Source organism: Catharus ustulatus, chromosome 6 (assembly GCF_009819885.2).
Source record: "Catharus ustulatus isolate bCatUst1 chromosome 6, bCatUst1.pri.v2, whole genome shotgun sequence".
In the NCBI taxonomy this organism is placed as follows: Eukaryota; Metazoa; Chordata; class Aves; order Passeriformes; family Turdidae; genus Catharus; species Catharus ustulatus.
The window spans coordinates 52,633,837-52,656,520 of NC_046226.1; the positions used below are offsets into that span (position 1 = coordinate 52,633,837).

At 43.0% G+C, this 22,684-nt stretch overlaps 1 protein-coding gene across 1 annotated transcript in view; it reads left to right on the forward strand.

Moving 5' to 3' along the window:
- Positions 1-3,949: 3,949 nt before the first annotated feature.
- SWAP70 (switching B cell complex subunit SWAP70) overlaps positions 3,950-22,684 on the forward strand; it is a 34,586-nt gene continuing 15,851 nt past the window's right edge. The window contains exons 1-3 of the mRNA XM_033063069.2: positions 3,950-4,156; positions 11,858-11,998; positions 16,540-16,713. Of these exons, the coding sequence (XP_032918960.1) occupies positions 4,058-4,156; positions 11,858-11,998; positions 16,540-16,713 (414 nt within the window). The 5' untranslated portion in view covers positions 3,950-4,057. The remainder of the gene's footprint in view (positions 4,157-11,857; positions 11,999-16,539; positions 16,714-22,684) is intronic.

A 22,684-nucleotide genomic window follows, 5' to 3' on the forward strand; every position in this document is an offset into this window, starting at 1 on the left:
AGATGTTTTATGGCAGGAGTAGTCTATTCAGAAACAAACACATTGATAATAAACACTAGCATCTGCTTCAGTTTTATTTTCTCCCAACACATTTCTGTGAAGTGGCAGATATTGGAAACACAGTTTGCTGCAAAGTTGCCTTAATGGTCTTCAATTTCTGTTTGCTTCCATTTAGTTTTCCTGTGGAGAATGAAAATGACTGTTCTAGCCAAGGTTGGGAAGATTTTCCCTGGGCTAACAATGAGCAGAAAACTGAAGTGCCGGAATTCTTTCCTTGATGTCAGTTTAACTGACTCAGTGGCATAAAACAAAATTAGTAACGGTTCAAGTGCGTAATCTTTCCTCTGGTTAGAACTTCCCTGACAAATACTTATTATTTGGCTAACAAGGAGTAATTAAGCTTCTGCAAAGAGGACCAAGAGAAAAGTGATTGACCCCTGAAGGCTGAGCCTCAGCAGGGTCTAACTAAAGCTCCTTCCTGAAACTGTGAGTCACTCTGTGAGACAGAGCCAGTTTTCCCTCCCCTCAGTCATGTTTTTAACTGTGGTGAGGAAACAAAATTAGAATAAGCACGGATTTTAAATGAAGTTGCTGAGCTCTCAGACAACTTTCAGGAAAAGCAGAAGTATGTGAAGTTGCATCAGAATTTGCTTTTGTACCATGCAAGCAATTTAGCGTTTATGTAGTGCTATCAAGGGTTTCTTGGTTAATTAATGTTTAATGGATTATCTGTCAATCCTATCTTCAAAGGTTCAGAATGTAAAGTCTTTGATAAGCAAAGATCCAGATTAGCATACCAAAATAGAAGGGTTGCTTAAAATAGCTCACACTTTGGGTGTGGGTGCAGTTAGTCCTGTAACTTTGTTAAAGCTATTTTGGGTAAGCATGAAAAACAAAGGTTTTGTTCCACAGCAAGTTTGTCTGCATATGAACTTCACTTTAACTGGTTTTGCTCAGTTAGTTCAATCCTACAAAAACAATGAGGATTTAAATATGACTATATAAAATCATGTACTAGGTTTATGCATGATTCTCTTGATTAACCTACCAAGTGCTGGAGCAGCTGAGACTTGTATAAACCACTCATTTTAATTAAACATTTAAGCATGAACTGCTAACCTAGTGACTTCAATGGGACTATATATGTTCTGAGTGGAAAACAAATCCTGTTCTGGCAAAGGATTTTAGCATGTCATTTAAATTAGGAGTAGCAGAAGCCAGCAAAAGGAATGAAGAGAAAATGAAAGGCAGCACACAGGGTTTTAGTGGGGTTTTTTGTGGAAGTTTTTTTGTGTGTTTTTTTTTTTTTTTGTTGTTGTTGTTGCTTGGTTTTTATATGTTGGGTGTGGTGGGGTTTTGTTGCTTTCTACAATTTGTGGGGTATTTTATTTAGATTTTGTTTTTCCACTCTATTGTTTTTAACAAAAATCCAAACTGCCAAAAAAATCACTGAACTCTGTTGAAAGCAGAGATTAAGTCCCTGCCATCAGAAGATTCATGTGGGATCTACACAAATTGCTTCTCTTCAGTGACTTTTCACAGTATCTAACAGTATTTTAATGCACTTTAATAAGGGTGTTCTGTGTTTACTGGTGACCTTGTGGGTGCTCAATTACCAACTTATCTGCACATGTAAAAGTTGTTTCTTTCCTTCTTAAGTGGAATAGCTGTGTTCTAATTGGAGAAATGCTAATGTATTTTAAGAGGACATGTTTCTGAGAAATAGTAACAGCTATAATGTTAGCAAATCAGATTCATTAGGAAATTTAATCAAAATAATTTTTTATGCTAATCACATCGTTCAGAGTATCCATCTTACAGAAAGAGCATAAATAATTATTTGTGGATTCCAAAGTCCTGAATAAATTATGGAGCAAAGTGAGTAAGGCAGGTTGTGTTTGGCAATTGACTGTGCTACTGGGAGACTATAACATCTCTAGAAGATATCCCTAAAGAATAAAAATTATCAGAAATCTGTGGATGATTCTATTCTCCATCAATACAGAAAACCAGTCTTGAGATTTATCACCCATGAGAATTAGAATTACTTTCTACAGTGGACTTTGTTCACGTGCCCTGCCCCCTATCTGAAAATGGCAGCAATGGGTTCTGGTGTGAACATCCTTTATGTTTGGCCCTAGAAACAATGTACAGAGCTGTTCCCTTGCACAAAAATCCTGCAATTACTGGAATGACCAAAATGGTGTAAGTTTTCCATGGGCAGGATCTGCATGGTGTGCTGCACCTGGTGGATGCTGGACAGCCCAGGGCTCCTGAAGGAACGTAAGGCTGTCTACACTGCTCTCTGCATTATAATGTTGGCTGCAATAAGTGGTGTTTTAAGTGACACTTTAGAATCTGAGTGCCTTTCTTACTGGAATCACAATAAACCAGCGCCACCTGGTACAAAACTGTTGTGAAACCGTACCTGCCAGAACTATTTCATTTGGAGTGCTATTTTTGTTCTGATGATGCAATTGACTGAAGATTAAAATTGGGCAAAAATTAATTTTCTTCCCCTGCTGTTTATTATGTGTCTTGAGTTTGGGATTTTAATAGTTCTGCATGAAATCCATGAAAATAAAACTTTCAAGTGATCATGGACTGTGTTCTGTGACAGTCACAGTGTTTCAAGCAATGTGTGTGGGTTACAGACTCACAGAAAATTATAAGCTTTTCTATCAATTGCAGGAAATAGTGCATGTAGAAGTCTTATTTCTCAGCCTCTGTCAGTCAACAAGTGTTTGAGAGTTTTGCACCTTCTAAGACCATGCCTATCATCCCTCACTTCTTCCCCCTTGTTGTCCTTTTCTGCAAAATGAGCTCACAGAGATGCTCTCAGTGCATGGCTCCTATTTGGGCCTAGGGCTTCAGTGCATGTGGGGTTTGGATCCTGGCTGTGTTGCTGACATGATTTATGGCATTTGCTGTTCAGACTGAAATGAAGAAGACATCCATCAAGCTGTACAAAAAAGCCATCCCACACTTTCTCTCCCCAAAGCCAGTCTGAAGAGGTATTTTTGGCTAAGTAGACCGACCAACACACCACTTAGCCAAAAATATAGGGACTCCATACGTGGGAAAAGGACCATTGAGATCACAGCAAATACATCATAAATAATAATTTGCTTTTCCTACAACATGCAGAAGAAATTATGTATAATGTATTTTGTTTTAATAATCTCAGTTGAAGTCCCTGCACAGCTGCTGCCCTCACCAGTGCTTATTCCCAACCCACAGCATTAAAGAGGACTTAACACAACAAACCTACCCCAAACGCCCAACAACTCTCAAAAAAACTTCAAGAAAAACCGCTCTTTCCTCTCAATCGTGATTTGTATGCCTTCTGAGGTAGTAGAGAAGGCGGTTTTTCAGCTCTCCCCCTGCATTGGGATTGCACTGCACTCTCTCCAGCTGTGTGCAGCCTTCATTCCAAGCTGGTTTTGGGCCAGAAAAATCCCAAGAGGAAAGCCTCCCTCCTCAGTGTGAGGTGTATATCCTGCTGGGAATGCTGGACCTGAGATTTTCATAAATTCCATTCACAGACTCAGCTGTATTCCTGTTCTTCAAAAACCCCCAATTTTGTGGGGGGAATGACTGGCAAAGACAGAAAAGTATCAGGCTCGCTGATATATTCAGGACGGCTTTCATTACCGTGTAGTGCTTACTTTATCTATCCAGTAGCACATCACAGTGACAAGACTTTTATTTACTATCTCAACTGAGGTGAAAACCCTGAGCTCAGCGGAGTTGTAACTGCGCTGAAGAACAGTGAAGTGACAAGCGTTAATTTACTCATCCACGTTACCAGAAACAAACTGAAAGGCACAAAATCCCGCACTTGTCCATTTCAGCGTGTGCCTGTCCTAGCAAGAAGAGAGGCAGACCTGCGGTGGGAGGGGAAGCTGTGCAGGCCGCAGCCCCAGCCGCGGAGGCGCTGAGGGGGCTCCGCCGCCGCCGGGGCGGTGCCAGCGGGGCCGGGCCGGGCCGGGCCGCGCCCCCGGGGCCGCGCAGGCCGGGCCACAGCGGCGGAGCGCGGGCCGCGAGCGGGCCGGCCATGGTGGGGCTCAAGGAGGAGCTGCTCAAGTCCATCTGGCACGCCTTCACCGCCCTCGACCTCGACCGCAGCGGGAAGGTCTCCAAGTCGCAGCTGAAGGCAAGCGGGGGGCGGCGGGCCCGGCGGGGTGCGGGGGGCCGGGGCGCGGGCGGTCCCGCCGAGCGCTGACAGCGCGGGCACGGGGCGCGGGCTGGGGCGGCCGCCGCGGGGGCACACGGGCACTCGCTCTCGGGGCTCTGCCGGCGCTGTAAATCGCCGTGTGCCCACCCCGCCGCTGTCCCTGCGGGCCCCGGCCACCTCCGTCCCGCGGGAGGCTGGCGCGGTCCCGTCCCGGAGCCCGGGCAGGCTGATTTTCATTCTGCCCAGGCAGGCGCTCCGTCCTCCCCGAGATGTCAGCGCACAAACGCTTGTTGTGCTTCTGGTCCGCTTTCAACCGCATGTCCTTGCTACCCTTTCTGGCCAGAATCTTTTGTGGGATAGCCACAAGGTCCCATCTATAGGGGTTGGCTGCGTCCAAGTGAAATTCACAGCTTGCCAAGGGGAGAGAGAGGTTCCACAGTGCCCTCTTATTTGGATATAAACAGGAGAATTAGTCAAGAGGCTCCAACTGTGCCATTCTTTCCTTAGCTTATACCCTGAAGTAGTGTTTGTGCTCTTAAAAGAGCTCTCAGGCAGCTCGCTGAATCCAGTCCCATCTTGGCCCTGCTTTATGGGACCGTCTTGGCCTGGGAATAATAGCAGGAATCTGGCTAAATAAATATTTTGAATAAGAACGCAACACCTGTTGACACTGGAGACTGTGGCTCCTTGTGCTCGGTGCTGGGGCTGCGTGGGCCTCAGCAATTAGGCGAGGTTTGCGCCTTTTGCGGGATTAACTCCACCAGCGACGGTGCCCGTGCTGTGGGTGGTGTTTCCGAGCGTGCCTGGTCCCTCATGGACTTTATTTTTAGCATTATGTAGAGGGTCCGGACCTGGCAGCATGCTACGAGCAGCCTCTTCCTCTTCTCCTTTTCTTCTGCTGGGGTGATGGGGCTGTGAGATAGAGCTGAGCTCGGCCAGAAGTGACCGCAGGGCAGGATTTGGGCGAGACGCCCGACCTGGCTGTGAACCCGAGCTGGAAATGTGTGCAGCCACAGGTGCTGGGCTCAGTGACATGGCTAAAGAAACTCCCGGTGTGCTGCTGGACTGGTACAGTGTCATCCAGAAAGGCAGGGCTTTGTGTGTTTGTGCAGTTCTGTCTGTGGCATAAAGGCTCCTGTGGGGAGTGTCAGGTCCGGGAGTGCAGCAGCAAGTCTGAAATGAGGTTGCCACCTTCTGTGGCCACCAAGAATTAGTTTTCCGGAGACACAGGAAGGAGTAGAGGGTATTCTTGCATTGACACCACATTCAGCATTTGCCACAAAAAGTCTGACTGGTGGTCCTGCTCGGGAGAAAAGGTGTACTGGGTGGCAGTAGCCCCACATGGTTAAAGAGGGCAGGCAGGACAACAAAAGAGAAGTTCCTATGTGATAGAGATAGGGCTGTGTTGTCCTGAGAAGGTGTTTCACAATGGAGTGTTTATCATCACCATGAGGAAGATAACAGCACTCCTGTAAAGTGGAGAGATGATGCTTGGAGATCAACAGCTTAGTAGAGATCTGTGACGTTAGAAAAATATGCTTAATAATTTAGTGGAACTGCTGTTTTTTGAAAAAATAATAAAAATCTATTTGTTTTGTGAGAATGGCAGTGTTGTAACCTGCTGAACTCTTCCCTTCTCAGTAAGGAAAATTACTGGCAATGTGTCTTTGGTTTGTGTATTCCAGTATAAGGTGGTGCCATCACATTGCCGGGAAATTCTTATGGAAAATAGGTTTGGTTGTTAAAGGAAGTGATTTCTAGTTACTCTACCTAGAAGTGACCTTTGATCTGTCCATAAAAATAAATAATTAACTTTAATTACTATGAGAAAAACAAATGTGTGTGTGTGTGTTGTGTAGTCGAGGCCCTACTGCGAAGGATTTGCATCACACATTTGTTTTCAGTACATCTGGGGCAGATGGATGGAGGTGAGTCAGTTTGGGTCTGGAGTAACAGCAAATGCTTGAGGGCAAAAATGGGACTTGCTTGGAATAGTAAGGATGCCATGAGATGTCTTTTATCCATTTGAATCTTTTGTGTATGTTCTGAGCTGCTGAGAGAGGAGTCAAATCAGTGTTCTGTGTAATTTTGAATATTGTCTTCTTCCAGTATGCACTGATTTGTTTGTTTGTTTGTTTGCTTGGGGTTTTCCACTTTTCTTCAGCTGGCAGTCTTCAGAAGTTTTACTGTTATGCTGGCTGCAGCTCTTAGTCTTTTTTTCTACAGCAGCAGAAACATTTGTGTATTTTGTTCTTAAATTACAGCTTTAAAGCTGGACACAGTCATTGTTTTGCCAGTGTGTTTTTTGGCACATTCAGACACTGATACAGCAAGGCTCAGGTGTAATTTCTGTGTACACAGTTACAGCTGCTGCTGCCATTCCAGCACGAGCTGCATGCAAATTACTTCCTTGCCTACGCTTAGATCCAAGTTCATCTTTCTTAACAATCTGCAACTTCAAAATTAACTTGTTTTACCAATTTCTCTAAGGTGCCAGCATTAAATCCGCTTTTCATCTGGATCTGGAAACACTGTAGTTTTAAATATAGTTCCACTTGACAACTGGCAAAACTGCTTGTAGTGTGTGTGTATGATTTGATCTGGGAAAAAATCCACCAATTAGTTTTTACACCCTCTCTGGAAGCTTTGTGACTTGTCTCTGCTTTGGCAGTGGGTTTATTTTGGTGTTCTTGTTTTGTTTTATATGCTGCGTTGGGATGTATTTTCTAAGCCTTGAGGTCTTGGATTCCTGGATGCTATCTGCAGAATGTGGATGGTGAGCCACACATGAAAATACTGTCTCATTATGACTCTGGGTGACCAAAGCTACTTAGAAAATTTATACTGGTCACGTATCTGGGGTGTTAGGGGCTTATTATACCTTTGCTTTGCCTTTCCCCTAAATGTGAAGTCGGTGGCCTGTGGGAAGAGGAAGAATGGTGTAATCAGGGGTCAGAGGGATGGTCTGAGCAGAGAGGAAGACCTTGAACAATGTAGGGAGGCAGGGGCAGGGTTGGGAGCCTGCGCCGAGTGGGCAGGAGCCCGGCTGGACAATCGGCTTTGTGCAGCATGGAGGGCAGTAGGAAATTAGTCACTGTGACTCACAGGAACAGGGTCTGCTCTGCTGCTGTCCACGGGGCTCAGAGTGTGTATTGGGGCAGCCAGGAGCAATCCTGGCAGGGAGGTGTGAGGAGGGATGCTGTTCTGCCGGGAAAGCCCAGGCAGCTTGTAGACTAAAACAGGGTGCATGAGGAGATGATGGGGCCGTGACGCTGTGCTTGGGAGGAGCAGCTCCCAGTGGATCCATCCTGGATCAGCAGTAGTGTGGCCAGCAGGAGCAGGGCAGGGATTGTCCCCTGCCCTGGGCGCTGGTGAGGCAACACCTCAAGTGCTGTGTCCACTTCTGAGGACATTGAGGGCTGGAGCAAGTCCAGAGAAGGGTAACAAAGATGATGAAATGTCTGAGCACAGGTTCTGTGAGGAGCAGCTGGGGGAGTTGGGGGTGTTTAGCCTGGAGAAAAGGAGGCTCAGGGTGACCTTGCCACTCTAGGAGTGCCTGAGGAGAGCTTGTGGCCAGATGGGATTTGGTCTTTTCTTCCAGGCAATCAGCAAAAGGACAAAAGCTTAAGCTGCACTAGAGGATGTTCAGGTTGGACATTAGGAAGAATCTTTTCACAGAGGGGCTGATTAGATTCTGGAATGGGCTGCCCAGGGAGGTGATGGAGTCCCTGGAGGTGTTTAAGGAAAGACTGGACGTGGCACTCAGTGCCATGGGCTGGTTGACATGATGGTGTTTGGTCACGGGTTGGACTCAATGATCTCAGAGGTCTTTTTCAGCTTAATGGATTCTGTGATTCTGTTTTGTCAACTGGTTTCAGGGAAGATGTAGAAGAAAGGTGCAGTACATGGAGTATGTTTACAAGGAGCTCTTCCTATGGGCTGGGAGCCCCAGGACAGAAGGGCAATTCCCTTGGCACCTTGGACAGATGCAGGCTGGCACCAGCATGTGACTGGAGGCCAAGGGGGACTGTGCAGATAATGAAGGCAAAAGGAAGGGTGAGGTTGCTGAAAATGCTGATGAGGGCTGTGCAAGTGCCCAGGGGTGAAAGGAATGAATGAAAGATTGGGAGCTGATGTGGGCAAAGGGCCCAAGTGTCAGGAACCTGGGCTGGTGGAGGCTGGGCTGGAATACACTCATCCAGCTGGGAAAGAGGCTGCTGCAGTAACCCCAACATCAAATAATGAGGCTGCAGATGGAGTATGTGCTGGCAGGGTGTATAAGGGAGCTGTACCTTGGGGGTGTGATGATACAGGATATGGTGTATGAACCCTGGATGAGAAGACCTGGTGCTTGTGACAGGGGGCTTATATGACACTACTTTAGCACTGATTATAAAAGAAAAAGGGAGAGTGCTTGTGAGTAGCCTTGTTTTGGCTGGCTGGCTGCTGACATGGATGTTAGGGAGAGATGAGCCAAGAATGTCTTGGAATGGATTCACACGAAGCCACTGAATGGAGCTGTCAGGGTCTAGGATGCCAACATTTAAAAAATCTGAAAAAGAGATGGGAGGTGGGAAGACCCCCTGAAAGATGAAAAAGAAAAAGAGAAAACTACCAAGAAGCTGACAATAGCTGCTGCAGGATTAGTCTGCCCTGGTAACACTCCCACTGTCATCTGGGCCAATTTTTGTCGCTGTGCAGTAAGTAGTCTAGCAGATCCTCCCTCTCCCTGTAGAAATGCAGATCACTTTTATGGACGTGGCTGAATGGAACTACTCAGATGGTAACAATTCAACACGTGCTGAAAGTTTTGGAAAATGGGAACTCGAGAGGGGAGCAGCTCTGGCAGAGTAGAGCTGAAGGTAAAGCAGCATGAAACAGGACATAAATAAAGTAAATTCAAAGTCTGTGATGATCTTTGGTGTTCAGCTTGCTTGTATTTGTGTTTGGAACAGGACATCTTCAGTGTTCCCAGGAAAAGATGGGATGCCACCAGGCATCTTTCTTACAAGAGTTTTGTAAAATGAAGAAGATGTTGCACCCAGAGTGTACTGGTGTCATAAATCCTGTGCAGGCTGCTGGTGCTGTCTCAGGCTTTGGCATGAAGGTGAATTGTTAAACCTGGCATCCAGAGCCTGATAAATGTGGAAGGAGAAAGCTGCCTAGCAACCCTGTGGGGGAATAATCCTGACTGATGCAAAACTTCCTCATGGTTGGTGTAACTTCTGCAAGGCAAGGTGATTTTTTTGTACCCCAATTAACGTAGTGCTCAGCTACTTGTTGTTGGTTTGCTTTTTTTTAAATTTTAAATTGTTAATTAACATAGAGTATCTTCTGGTCCAGATAATGTGATTTGAGAGAACAAAACCAAACCAAAGGAGACCTCAGGGCAGAGTTTTTCTGGCTTACCCTGCAAGTGAAGAATTCAGCTGGCACTTGGCCACGTTAGAGAATGGCAGGCTTTGGCAGGCGCTGAGGAATTTCCTGAGTTGTGAAAAGAGAGCACTGGGCACCAGAGAGATGGCAGATAAGGCAGATCTTAGAAAATCATTGAAAGTGAAATTCTTTCCTGGTAAGTTGGTCACTTGATGTGGAAACCACCTAGGTTTCTGACAGCCCAAGCACAGCAAGAATACAAAGAAAAGAGAAGACAAATATGTAGAAAGGATATGATAAGAAAATATTTTATTTAGACTTTTTATTGACTTCGGTAGTAAGCTGAAATCAGTCATGCTTTTAGAATATTTTTATTAGCTAGGTATTTTTGTAGTTACAGTATTAGCAACTACAGTGTGGTTGGAAAACAGTGATCATCTCTCTCTCAGAAATTCAAGAATCCCTCAGGCTTCTATAAATAACACAGAAACCTTAAAAAGAAGGGGAAACACACATGATAGTACATTCCCCCAAGCCCATATGTAAATCACATGGACTCAAATACTTGATCTGATGTGGTGGTTAGAGACAAGGATGGGTTGAAGTGAAATATACTGCTGATGGAGAGTGGTACAAAATGTGGTAACTCCTAAATGCTCTTTTGCTGCTCTGGGAAGTGCAGCTTTTGTTGGGCTGTAGCTGATGCTGTTGTTTAACTGTTTTTAAATTTCTACACCTTATTAGCTCTAATGCCTTAGTGTTAGCATACATCAGTGAAAATACGTATTTCTCATGGAAAAGCTTTCTAAAAGCAAGTTGAACTTCTGAAGAATGTGGAGAGAAGTTCTCCTCTGAACTGAATATACATCTAGGGCTATCTTTGTCATATTTTCTTCTAACACTTAGATTCTGCTGTCTCCTTATCGTGCATCAGCATAGTAAATGTACATTTTCTTTTATCTTGGGGGGCAGGTGGGTGGGGGAAAGCCCAGACATTTTAAGTGTGTAGCTTTGGTTTGATTTCCGAGGCTTTGACAGCTTCAGACTTTCACTTCTTCTTTTACAACTAATCCATCTTTGACCACTTTAAGTCTACTCACCTAAATAGACATGCTTATAAGTTTTCTGCACGTTTGTTTTTTTTTTTATTGTTTTCTCTTTGCATCATTTAGGTCTGTTTTTGAAAATTCTATATAAACCTCACAAAATTCGGTTGTGCTTCGTTCCATGTAGTTGTTGATTAAAAAAACATAATAGCACTGGCAGAATACCTGTTCAAAAGATGTGATGTGTTTTACCTCTGTGTAATTTTTTTACACACAAGGGAGTGGATTCCCAGTGCTTGGGGTGCAGTGGGTAGCCTGTTCCAGCTCTGACCTGACTCCAGACAGTGTGAACAGCCAAAGGGAGGGATGGTGGTTTTGCCTTTTTTTTGAGAAGTGGTGGCACAGGAGTCACTACTGCCTAGGCTCTGCCTTCCTGTTGGTTCTGAGGTGTTGGTCTGTGCTTGCAAAGCTCAGCTCTGGCTGAAGAAGTTGAGATGTGCTGGCTACCAGTTAGTTTTCAGTAATTCAGCACTTCCTTAAAATCAGTCAAGTGTGTAATCTCTTCTTGAAGGTCATTTCTCAAGAACAGGCATGAGTGTTAGTGGGTGTCAAGTTCGTGACATGCTTCATGCAAATAGCTTTTTAAAATAAAAATTTGAGAAGCACACCTAAACCCTTCCTCTTTCTGTAACATTACTTTCCTCTGCCAACTGAAACATGGGGTCAATGTTGAGAAGGCAGCCCAAAAGCAAGCAGATGAGAGAAATCCATAGTTAATGCTTTAATCTGAATGGTCTTTTCTTTGTAAATGAAAACTACATATTGAGTTGTTTTCTTTGTTACTCATTTTCACTAGATATAAATATTTATAATTTCAAAGGCTAGGTGTTTGTGGTTGTTTTGATACTTATCTGACTTCACTCTGCAAATATTATTCTGGTGTTCCTGCATGCCTCTCCTGGTTTTCAGCTGCATGAGGATATATGTACAAAGGGGAGCTTGTGTGGCTGCATTTGCAGCTCTCTAGGGCTGGACCTCTCTGTGCTCACATTGCTTCTCTAACATGCAACTCTCTGAAACCATCAAATCAGGATTTTTTAGTTATATTTTACTTTCTGACAAAACTCTGTGGGGCAGAACTTGTGGTGACATCGAAGTGTCACTTTGCACATGGTTTTGGAGTCACAGGTCTGCTGTGGAGGGAGTGCAGAATGGTTAAGGCTGACAGCAGTGTCACTGGTTTCTCTTCTGTCCTTAGGTCCTTTCTCACAACTTGTGCACGGTGTTAAACGTTCCCCATGATCCAGTGGCCTTGGAAGAGCACTTCAGGGATGATGATGAAGGACCAGTTTCCAATCAGGGTTACATGCCTTATCTAAACAAATTCATCTTGGAAAAGGTAAATTTTAAATTCTGTTCTGTGCTTTCTTGTATCAGCTTTTGTTGTTAGAGTGTCCTTGTGGTAACTGGTGCGTGCAGGAGGCTGCTGCTGGTGTGAAGACACTGGTTGGGAGTGTGTGTGTGGGGTCCTCACTGGGTGGCTACTCTGGAGAGCCTGTGCCTAAAAATGGAAGGGTGCACTGTTCTCTACCCCTTCTGTCCTTGGTTTCTGTTTCCTGTCACATCTGGCCCTTGCCTAGGCTGTGCTCATGCAGAACTGTGCTCATATTAATAAAGCACCTCAGCTTGAATTTATCTGAAAGCGTCTGGGAGCTATAGGTTGTCCCACTTCATACTGCAGCTATAACAGAATATTGTCACAGCCTCCTTTGCAAGCAGAAAGGGCAAAAATATCTTCACTGTCACAAAGCACTTTAATAAGTAAACCCCTTCAGAGTGTTACAGTGGGTGACATTAGGGCATGTTGTGAAGTTTCGTCTTGCAAGTTCTCTCCTTTCATGTCTCAGCATTCTTCAGTCTTCTGTTGTGATTTGTTTCAGGAGAAACTCTGGAAAACCAGCAGGGACCCCTCTCCCTCTCCCTCAGAAAGTTAATAAACCCCAAACAATGATCTTTCTGCTTTTTTCCTGCCTTCTGTTCATGTACTGGGCTGGACGGCAAGAGCAGCTCACATGATGGTGGAAACATCACCTGCAACACCACTGATTTCTTGTACACTTGAGGGCCAGCCCCAGAAACTCAAACTTGGCTGTTGTGCCTGCAGAGATACAGAGCTGTTTGCTCTCTTTCATTGTCTAACAAAATCCTGATCTGACATACTGCCGAGAAGTCCAGTGCAGCAATTGCAGATGATGCAAACTCCTCAACCCCGTTTGCTGATCTTTGCTCCTTCATTTAATAGTGGTGGCAAATGTGATCTGTATAATGCAGTCTGGCAGCTTATTTCTAGCAGAGACTGATCAGCTTCTCTGCCTCTCCAGTCTGTGTTTCTCTCATACCCAAAGAGTATGACAGACACCCCAAGAGTGTCCTGTTTGATGTGTGGGAGATGTTGGCCTTTAGTACACGTAAAGGTACCTCATTAATGTCTTGGTTGTTTGGTGCTGAAGAATCCTGCCTTGTCCCTAAGAAACTGTGACCTCTTTTCTCCTTCATCTTGGCTGTCTGAGATCCTGTGGAGACCAAGCAGCCTTCTTTCCCAGATTCTGAGAAAAAAGAAAAGGCCTTAATTTATTTTGACCGAAGGATTATAATGGGAGAGGCTGGGTTAATACTCTTTGTAGACAGTAGCAAGCCATTAAACAAAGAAAACCCAAAAGACATATGTATAGCTTTTCCAAATACAAAAATGCTCTGTTGTTGAAGGGTGTTTCTAGGGAGAATAGTTATGGAAATGAAGGGCAAAATTGCATTTAAGTAATGCTTTTATCTGAAAATGACAGACCTGGCTGTGTAAGTAAGTAGGTATGAAAGGGAAGAGCATGACTGTGTATACTTTCTTGTTTTATTCATATACTGATCTGGCTTCCAGTGATTGCCTGATATATCTGAATCATCACTTAATCTTAAAAGATGGAAGTGTTAAGGAACAGGATTAAATTACCTGTAACTTCATGTTATTTGATCTTGACTAAATGCTTGTAAACAAGAAAAGTAGTGATGTTGTTTGGACAGAAGGCTATCTTTTTGAACAGGAAAAATCTTGACTGTGACTTCTTTTAGAGATGAGTTTACATCAGTGCCAAAAGACAGCATGCAGTGGGATGAAGTCACTGATTCATTGCGTGTCTCCTTTGTTGAAAACAAACAAGCAAAAAAAAGCGAACAAGAAACTCCTTCTTTCTTTATTTTTCCAAGACATAAGCTGTTATTTTAGATGGGATGATTGTAGAAAAATTGCTGTTACTATATTCTAGTAAGCAAAGCTACTAAAGAAGGAGTGATGCTTTATACCCTAGATACACAGGAAATTCACTCAATTTCCAGTCATGCATCTTATGGCGAATTAATTGATGGCAAGAACCACTGGCTCAAGAGAGGTTTTTTTGATCTTAAGATATCTTGCTTTAAGACATTAATATAATATTTAAAGAATGATTTCTTAAATTTTTTTTAAAATAGTTATATAACTGTGACTTAGAATTTTATTGAGAGGACTTTGTAACCTTTGGGAATAACTTCTATTCTACTCTTAAATGCAGTTGTAACTTTTTGTATTTTTTTTGGTGCTGACTTACTCTGCAATAAAACTTCCTTATATAGAATCAGGGAGTCATTGAGAAAGGGAGAATTGTCAGGGAAGACAAGGTAGTTAAATGAGGTACATTTGCTGCAACTAATTTCCTTTATCCACATAGGTAATTTAAGTAAATTATTTGAATAATTAGTGTTGCCTGGTTGATGATTTCCAGTGTTATGCATCTTGTTATTCAGCAGATAGATGTACCTAGAATTTTCTTGCATCTGAAACAAAAACTGTGTTGTTCTGTAAATGTCTCTTTCAGGAGGGAGCTGTCATTTGCCAATATAGTGTCCTCATAATTTGTTTTACTTGTTTACTTACTAAAATGCATACATATTTTAGTATGTATGTTCTGTTATTTATGGTATGTATCTATAAATACCAATTGGAAATTTCCCTTTCAGTAATGGCGGTGGTGGTATTTTGCAGCAGGCTTATTTAGAGCAGGGAAGAGTCCTGGTGGGGGGACACAAGCAAGGACATTGTCCAAACCTCAGGTTATCTCATCTTCCAGGCAACTTCATGAATGCAAGTTACACTACCAATGCTTGTTATATTTTTGGAACTGTTATTTTGGAGAGCCAGAGCTTGTGTGCTGATGTGATTATTGTCCTGAATAATTCCTAAATGGTGTCTCTGTTCTGGATGACACGTGGGCACCACTCCACTGCTGCACAGTCCTGGTGGCAGGATGTGCTGCAGGTGGCCTGGGCTTTGACAGGAGTGTCTGAGGTCCTGCTGCAGTCCTGCTCTGCTGTGTTAGCAGAACCCAGGCACCACCAGGACATTTCCAAGGTGGAACTGCTCACTGTCAGGGTGGGAAAAGGGCTTTTAGAAAAGAAGTCATGGTTCATTGGAAGGGTGCAGAGGACATAGAAGAAGCAAGGCAGGAGTAGCCAAGGAGTGAAGTGCTGGCAAACAGAACGAAGAAGAAGGAATCCTGACTTACAGCCCTTCATCGAGAGGGTGTTTGTTCATTTAGTCAGTGTTTCATTAAAGTTCCATGTTTCTTGTGCAGACGAGACCAGTGCTGAACTTGTGGCTGTAGCAGCTCTGGCTCCTGCAGCTGCCACCTAATTCAAAGGACAGCTGTAGGCTCTTGCATCTCCACCCACGTTGGTGACCTCTGGAACCATGCAAAGTCTGTGGTTTTTGTTCATAGCCTCACTTTTATGCCTGGAGGCTGTTCTTGTCATCAGGTTGATTTCTTGTTTACTTCAATTTTTCTTTTTGAATCTTTTTTTTCCCTCTTTTTCCCCTCCATCCACACCAGTTCATTGACTTCCCAAGGCTGTCATTGCCTGAGGCACTGTGGTGTGGTCACTGTATTTGACCACTTATCAAACTGGGCAGGAAATCATACAGGTTGTATCAATGTTCTTGAAGCATCTGAGATCTGTGGTTTGGCTTGCCATAAAAAAAGTCAATGACCATTACTGTTCTCACTACCACAAGAGGTACAAGAACCTGTTTCTTAGATGTGTTTTCCAAAATCTCAAAGGGACTTCCTTCACAGTGCCAAACATGCCTGTATCACATTCCAGCAAAGACATAGCATTTGTAAATTGTGGGGAGATAATAAATACATTTAATGTATAACTTAAATGAGGGTTTAAAAACAAAACAGTAAAATAGAGCTCTTGCCTATATAAATAATTCACAGATCTGTAGGTGCACCTGCTAGGTATGATAAAGGATAATGAAAACAAGAGGAATTTTTCTATCTGAGGTGAAGGTTTGCAAGCCTGAGAAAAAGATTTTAAGTGGATTAGCATTTGAGGAAAAAATTATTCTAGGTTTATGAATACTCTGCAAGAGTTTGAGTGATGTGAACTAAAAAATGTATTAAAGCTCCTTCCCAATTATCCCTTTTAGCATATCTACATGTGGGTTTGGTTACGCTGGTGTCCAAATTTGCTACATAAAATCTCAGTAAGTCAGTGCAATAGGAGGGCAGCTGGAACTAAGACAGTTCTGGGGATGGTTTGGAAGTTGGTGTGCTAGAGGAAACACAGAGTGCACTGTAGCCTCCCATTCCATGGAGTCAGGGCATTATTAACTCAACCAGAAATTGAAGGTTGGATGTCAGTTTTGCTGAGAGAAATTCCTTATTTTACCCCATGCAGGAAGTCGGGCTAGGTTGCTACAGTGCTGGTTTTGGGCCTTGATGTTTCATGCAAAGTACAATTTTCTCACTGCTTTTTGTGTGGTGTAACCTGATAAACTTTGTCTATCTGCTGTTCTGTGCCATTCGTGCATATCAATTTCTTTTCTATTCTTCAATTTCTTCTCTTTAGGTTCAAGGAAACTTTGACAAAGTTGAATTCAACAGGATGTGCTGGACTCTCTGTGCTAAGAAGAACCTCTCTAAAAGTCCTTTGCTGATTAGCGATGAAGATGCATTTAAAGTGTGGGTTATTTTTAACTTCTTGTCAGAGGACAAATACCCTTTAATCATTGTACCTGAGGAGGTAAGAAACAAAAACTTAAGCTCTTTATCATCAGTTTGCCTAATGTCCTGGTTGAACTGTGTAAAGTTCAACTCTCTAGAGATTTAAGAGGAAATATTGTTTAATTTACAATTTTTATTCCCCTCTTTTAGTATTGTAAGGCCTCAGATGCATTTCTCTGTCTGTCAGGGTGCATATGTGGAGATTTCCACAGGGTACTTGAGATATTGATAGCTCTGTGTGTCATTTAAACAGCCTGGACAAAACAGGATAAACAGAACATGCATGGATGTGATCTTTAATCACTGCACTTGCTTATAGGTAGTTGCAGTTTTGCAAGGTCAGTACATCCATATGATTCTGAAAAAAAATACCCCCATCTGTTCTGTGTTACTGTGACTTGAAAGATAAGTCTTCAGTCTCTTGTCACCCTCCTGATGGAAAGGACAATACAAAATTTTCTGATGGTGTCTGTTTCTGATCAAAACAGCCAGCCCCTGAACACTCTTGCTTGAAATGTCTGAAGGAGTAATACCAGAGAGATCTCTTTATACTTTCAGTTTGTGAACAAGTATTGGCAGGACTCAAATAGGTATTTTAACCCTAAAGCAAGATTTTGGTATCTCTGCTGTTCTCCCTTTTGGGATGGGTGGGGAAAGAAGCAGAAAGATCAGAACTGTTGGCATAAATACTCCCTTGCAAAACTGTGTACACATACCCCAGTGGTTTGCAGTTCAGCACTGGAGGACTGAATAATAAACATCTACAAATTGTTGAACAGCCAGTGATCAAAACAGTCTGATTAACCTGCCACTAACAGCATAACTGTGGGACTCCAAAGTGTTGTGCCAAACCCTCAAGTACAGATAACTCTCCTATCAAAATAAACCGTTCCATTTTGCTTTGTCACTCACTTTTTAGCAGAAGACTTTCACTCTGTACATTTCTGGTTTTGCCAAGCTGGCCCATGCCACAGTCCTACCTGGCATGCTATATTCCCATGAGAAAGGAGTCTTCTTCCTTGCTTTCCCATTTGTTTCTGTTGGTTCTGGGATCATGGTTATAAAAGCTAAGACATCTCCTTTCTCAGTGGTGCTATATTTGCTTGGTAGGTCAGAGCCATTAATAAATGCCAAAACTGGGCCTCTGTTCCATGTCTCTGGTTTGTCAGTGTGTTCCTCACTGTGCAGCCTGGTTTACCTATGGGCAGACATTTCACATTCAAATTGCTGGCATGATTAAAAGCTTCAGCCCTGCCAGCTCTGGGGCGTTGGTCCCCACTGCTTCTCCACCAAGGAAGCCCCAGATTGGTGCTGCCTTCAGGTGATGGCAGCTTGTCTGTGTGTTGGCAGATGTGCTGCAGAGTCAGCACTGAGCTGAGGCTTTCCAGATTTTGTATGTGATGTTGTTTGCTTTCCTTCCCATCCTTAATGTCCAGGCTAACTTGTATTGCTCTTCTACTTGGATTATTTTAAAAATTCTGATTGTGGATCTGTATCTGCATCTCCTTGATTACAGCAAGATTTAAATTGAGCAGTTTGTTTAAAGAAAGCTTACAGAGCCTGAGTGACAAAGAAAGGCTGCTCTGTTCTTATCAGGTACAATGCCTGTATTCACTCCACCTTCATTCAGACCACACAGGTAATGTAATCAGCCACTGGAGGAATGCTGGCTGTTGAGCACACTCCTTTCTGGTTTGCACTGGTCCTGCATCAAGCTCTCTGTACTTCTGGAAAATTTTGCATTTACTCATCTACTCTGTGCACAAAATTCCCAGAGTGAAAACGCAAAGTCTCAGTTTCAGTCAGTTTTGCTTTTCCTCATTTATTTTGTATCTACTTTTTTTCTAAAATGGCTTGCAGGTCGTGTATACAGTGAGGAGATTTTTACAAAGTGGAGGAGAGGGGAAGGGGGGTGGAAGCACTGCTGTTTGTGCTGTCAGTGTTTTGCTGACAGCAGTGTAAACCTCTCGTGTGACTGCAGCTTCCCACCCAGGGAGCAGGCTCCTGCCCTGCCCCACTGCTGCTCTTATCGTTGGCTGGGAAGATTGCAACACACAATCTACTGCCGTTTCTGGCTCAGAGATCCAGCTGTTTGTGTGGGATCCAGCTGTTTCCCCTCCTCCCTCCCTTCCACATTGTTGGCTTTTGTTTTGGTTTTTTTGTTGTTTCTTTCCCACTTTTGTAAGTAACTGAGAAACTTGCCACATACTTTCAGGTTGGAAGGGTGATCTCTTGAAGATTTTTGCCTCCTGCCTTGTGGATGGCAAGATTTCTTAGGTGAATATATTAACACAATTTCATGTAGCTATAAGGATGCCTTCTCTTCCTCCTTGGAGCAGCTGCTCTTTGAGACATGCTTGGGAGTCTGAATTTCCTCTTTTTTAAAATTTTTTTTTGGTATTTTTTAAAATGAGATAAGTGGTTTCTACAGGCATTTCATATCTCATATCTGGAAAAGCCTTCGTCTTGAGTGCAGTTTCACCTTATTTGCACTGTGCTGACTAAATATTGAAGCTGCTATCTTTCCTTCTTGCCCATGTCAAGTACTTTTGCACTGGTGCTGCTGTGCTGGGCCTTTCCTTTCAGACAGCTGGGTGTGGTAGGGCTGTTAGCCCCAGCTCTAAAGTGTAAGACTTGATTCCCTGCCCAAGTGTTGAATGAGCAGCAAGTGAGCTACAGCTCATCCAGAGAAGGTAAAAGAGGCTGCTTTAGAAAGGATTCAGAAATGGAGGCTGAGAAGAGCTTTAGAAAGAGCAAAAAGGAAAAGGAGGAAAAGAGTTACCAGGAGAGAGTCTGAAGGCAGTGGAGAGGTGATGCAAGGGCCAGAAGCTCCTCACCTGTCCTGGAAACAGGGATGCCAGCCCTGCACTTGAGGGAGATAAGGTTTGTGAAATGCAGTGTGGGGAAGGGATTGGGTTGGGATGTGCAGTTTTGGAATGTGACTTCAAGCTTGAGAGGATCCCTCTGTGTCACAGGGAGAACTCAGGTGACACAGAGGCAGGAGCTGGTGGCTGCAGGAAGCACTGGGCACAGCTGATGCTGGCCCTGCACTCCAGTGTTCCTTCTGCTGCCTACTGGTGGGCAGCTGAGAGCACTTGGAAGAGCTGGGAAGGATCAGAGATCCATGAATGTCTGTTTTGCAAAGGTGCTCGTGTGCCAGGGCAGAAAGCAGGGACTGGGTAGGAGCTCCTTCCCCTCCCCACAGCCAGATTTTCCATTAGATCATCTGAGATGCAGACATCCAAGTGTATGTTTCCTTCAGCTCTTGCAGGCATTACCTCTTCCATGGTAAGGATAAAATGAAGGAGAAAAGGTGGAGAGAACGGAAGCCATAAGAGGAGAAATACTTCTATTTTGTCATGAGCTTTCCTTATAAATCACCTCTTAATTGTTACAGACTCATTTGTGTGTCTTGGTATTTTTTTAACCAGACGTTTTCTGTTTTATAAAAAGGTTTTCAAGCACTTCCCCTTTCTTATTTCTGGACATGTGACTGCAGCCTTGGGAATGCTTTATCGCCCGAGAGCTGTGGTGTGTGGTTAGTTGGGTTTCTGGGTCATTCTTCATGGTGAAACTCAGAGATACTCATACTGCAAGCTGCATACTCAGTGTTGTAATCCAGTGTTCACAGTTTGTTTCAGATAAGCCAATCATATTTGCTGTTTTTGGTTTCATGAGGAAAGGTTTGTGCAGTCATTTTTCACTTGTCCTCTGGTCTCCAAATTTATGAACAGACAGCATTTCCTAAGAGGACTAAGCCTTGTGTGGCTTTTTGTGCACATTAAAATGAGGGTGATGTTTTCTTAACCTGAGGAGGTGAGAATCTTAGCCAGTGGTGATTTTTCTGGAGTGTGTTTTTTATGACCATATTTGCTTCCTTGTTCTGCATTCTAGTACCAGAAAGTGAAACAGTGAATGAAATACTGGGAATTGACCCTTGACCCTTCAGAAATAGCATCAAAACTGTTATAAAGAAAATGAAAGCTGCTTGTGTGGGGTTTTAATTGACCCATGATCTCTAAATGTTGATCACAGTGGTCAGGAAGATTTTTAGTCACTTGCAGCAGTCACTTGGTTAGGAAGACTTGCATCGGATCTTCCCATTTCACTGCCTTTTTCCTTGGTTGAAATGCAGTTTTCAGCTCACACAGCAGGTTGTTTCTTGAGTTGACCATTACTGTATTCACTTAGCACTGATTAAATTAAAAAAGAAAAAGAAAAAAGGTAGTGGCTTACACTGGATAATGAACATGGTTTTGCTGGTAGAAAGGAAGAAACAAATATTTGACTTAAATGTCAGTGGTGTTCTGATGGGATGAAGACAAGGAGCTGATGATGACCATGAGAGGGGATATGAGTGCTTTCATGGCTGTGGCCCAGTAACAGGTACTCCCACAGAACTGGGTACAATGTGAGTAGGCTTTTGACATCTGCTCTGTTAATATCACAAACCTTATTTGAATAGTGTGAACCAGAATAGCCTTGTCTGCTGTGCTCTGCTGGGCATGAAGGCCTCCTTGGCAGTATTTTTCTCATTCTAAGAGACCCACTTGTGTATCAGAAAAATATGTGAAACATCCATGATGCTTCATTCCCCAGGGAAGCAGGAATACCTGGAAAGGAAAACAAATAGACACTGAAACACAGGGAAAATATGTGGCCTCTGAAAGAAGCTCCTAAACAGACTCGTGTTAGAACTCTGTTCTTTGTTACTGTTTTTGATTTCTCTTGGCAAAATTCTGACTGAAAAGTTTGTTGATTTGAGATAGAACCTGGTTTGGCAGTGTGAAGCCACTGAGTCCTTATTGGTGTATGCAGTGTTAACTACTCCCTGGTATTTTTGCACCTGTATTTTGCATACTTTTGACCTGAAAGCAAAAGTATTTTGCATATTTTTAACCTGCATCAGAACAGCAGCAAACATCACTTCACTTTTGCTTTTCAACATTGCCTTTTAGCCACAAGAGTAGGTATATTTGAGACAGGAGACTTCATTTCTCACTTATTTCTGGCTTGACATGTCTCTGTGGAGGAGGGGAAATGTCTTTTGCTCTCAGAGGTTCCTCATTTGAGCTCCGAATGAGCTCAATGGTTGCTGTTTGCTGTCACACTGGTGCAACTTATTTCTTGGTATTTACCTCATACTTCCATATTCATACTGTGCAAAAGTCACTGTTGCTGTTGAGCAGATGTATCAGATAAACTTTGGTTAGCCATGTACATGACTGAATTCAACAAACTTTTTTTTAAAATTTTATTTTAGAAATTGAATTGTAACATGCACAGGTCATTTTTCAGTTAAGAAGAGCTAATCAGTTTAAAACAATGAGTATTTTATGTACTTTGGTGGGATTATAGGATATTTGTGGTCATGTAAGTGACTTGTAGATGGAGGTTAACAGACTTAAATGATTTAATCTATTCCATGAACCAAGATAAGATAAAATGTGTACAAATAACACTAAAGGAAATGTGTTAACTTATTTTTAGTGTATTATACGATAATGTGTACTAGCCAAGAGTTTTGCATTACGTGATTTCCAGACCATTAGTTTGATCCACACAACATTAGTTTGATCCACTATTTATTTATATGGCTTGAGCAAAAATGGGAAGAAATTAATTCAGGTATTCTCTTAGTGTGTGTGAGTTCCATTGTCTCCGAGTGAGACCTGGTACTTTTAAATAATTAACCAAAGGGATTGGAGAGCTGCCATGCCTCAAGCAGTGTAAGAGATTAGGAAATTCTGGAACAATGGATTTTAAAGTTAGAGTTCATATTTTTGAATTTTTAAAAATTATTATTACTGTGTAGCATTTTGGCAGTTCTGTTATCTACCTAATTAAGTCTGAGTTGTTTTAGCTTTCCTTCCAGTTAAAGTCCAGGATTGTAGTTCAGAACTGATGCTGCTCAAAGGGAATGAGCAGAGTAGCAGAATGTGTTTTGAACAGGGGTAAAATTGCTTTGAAACAGCTTTTCAGTGCTCCTG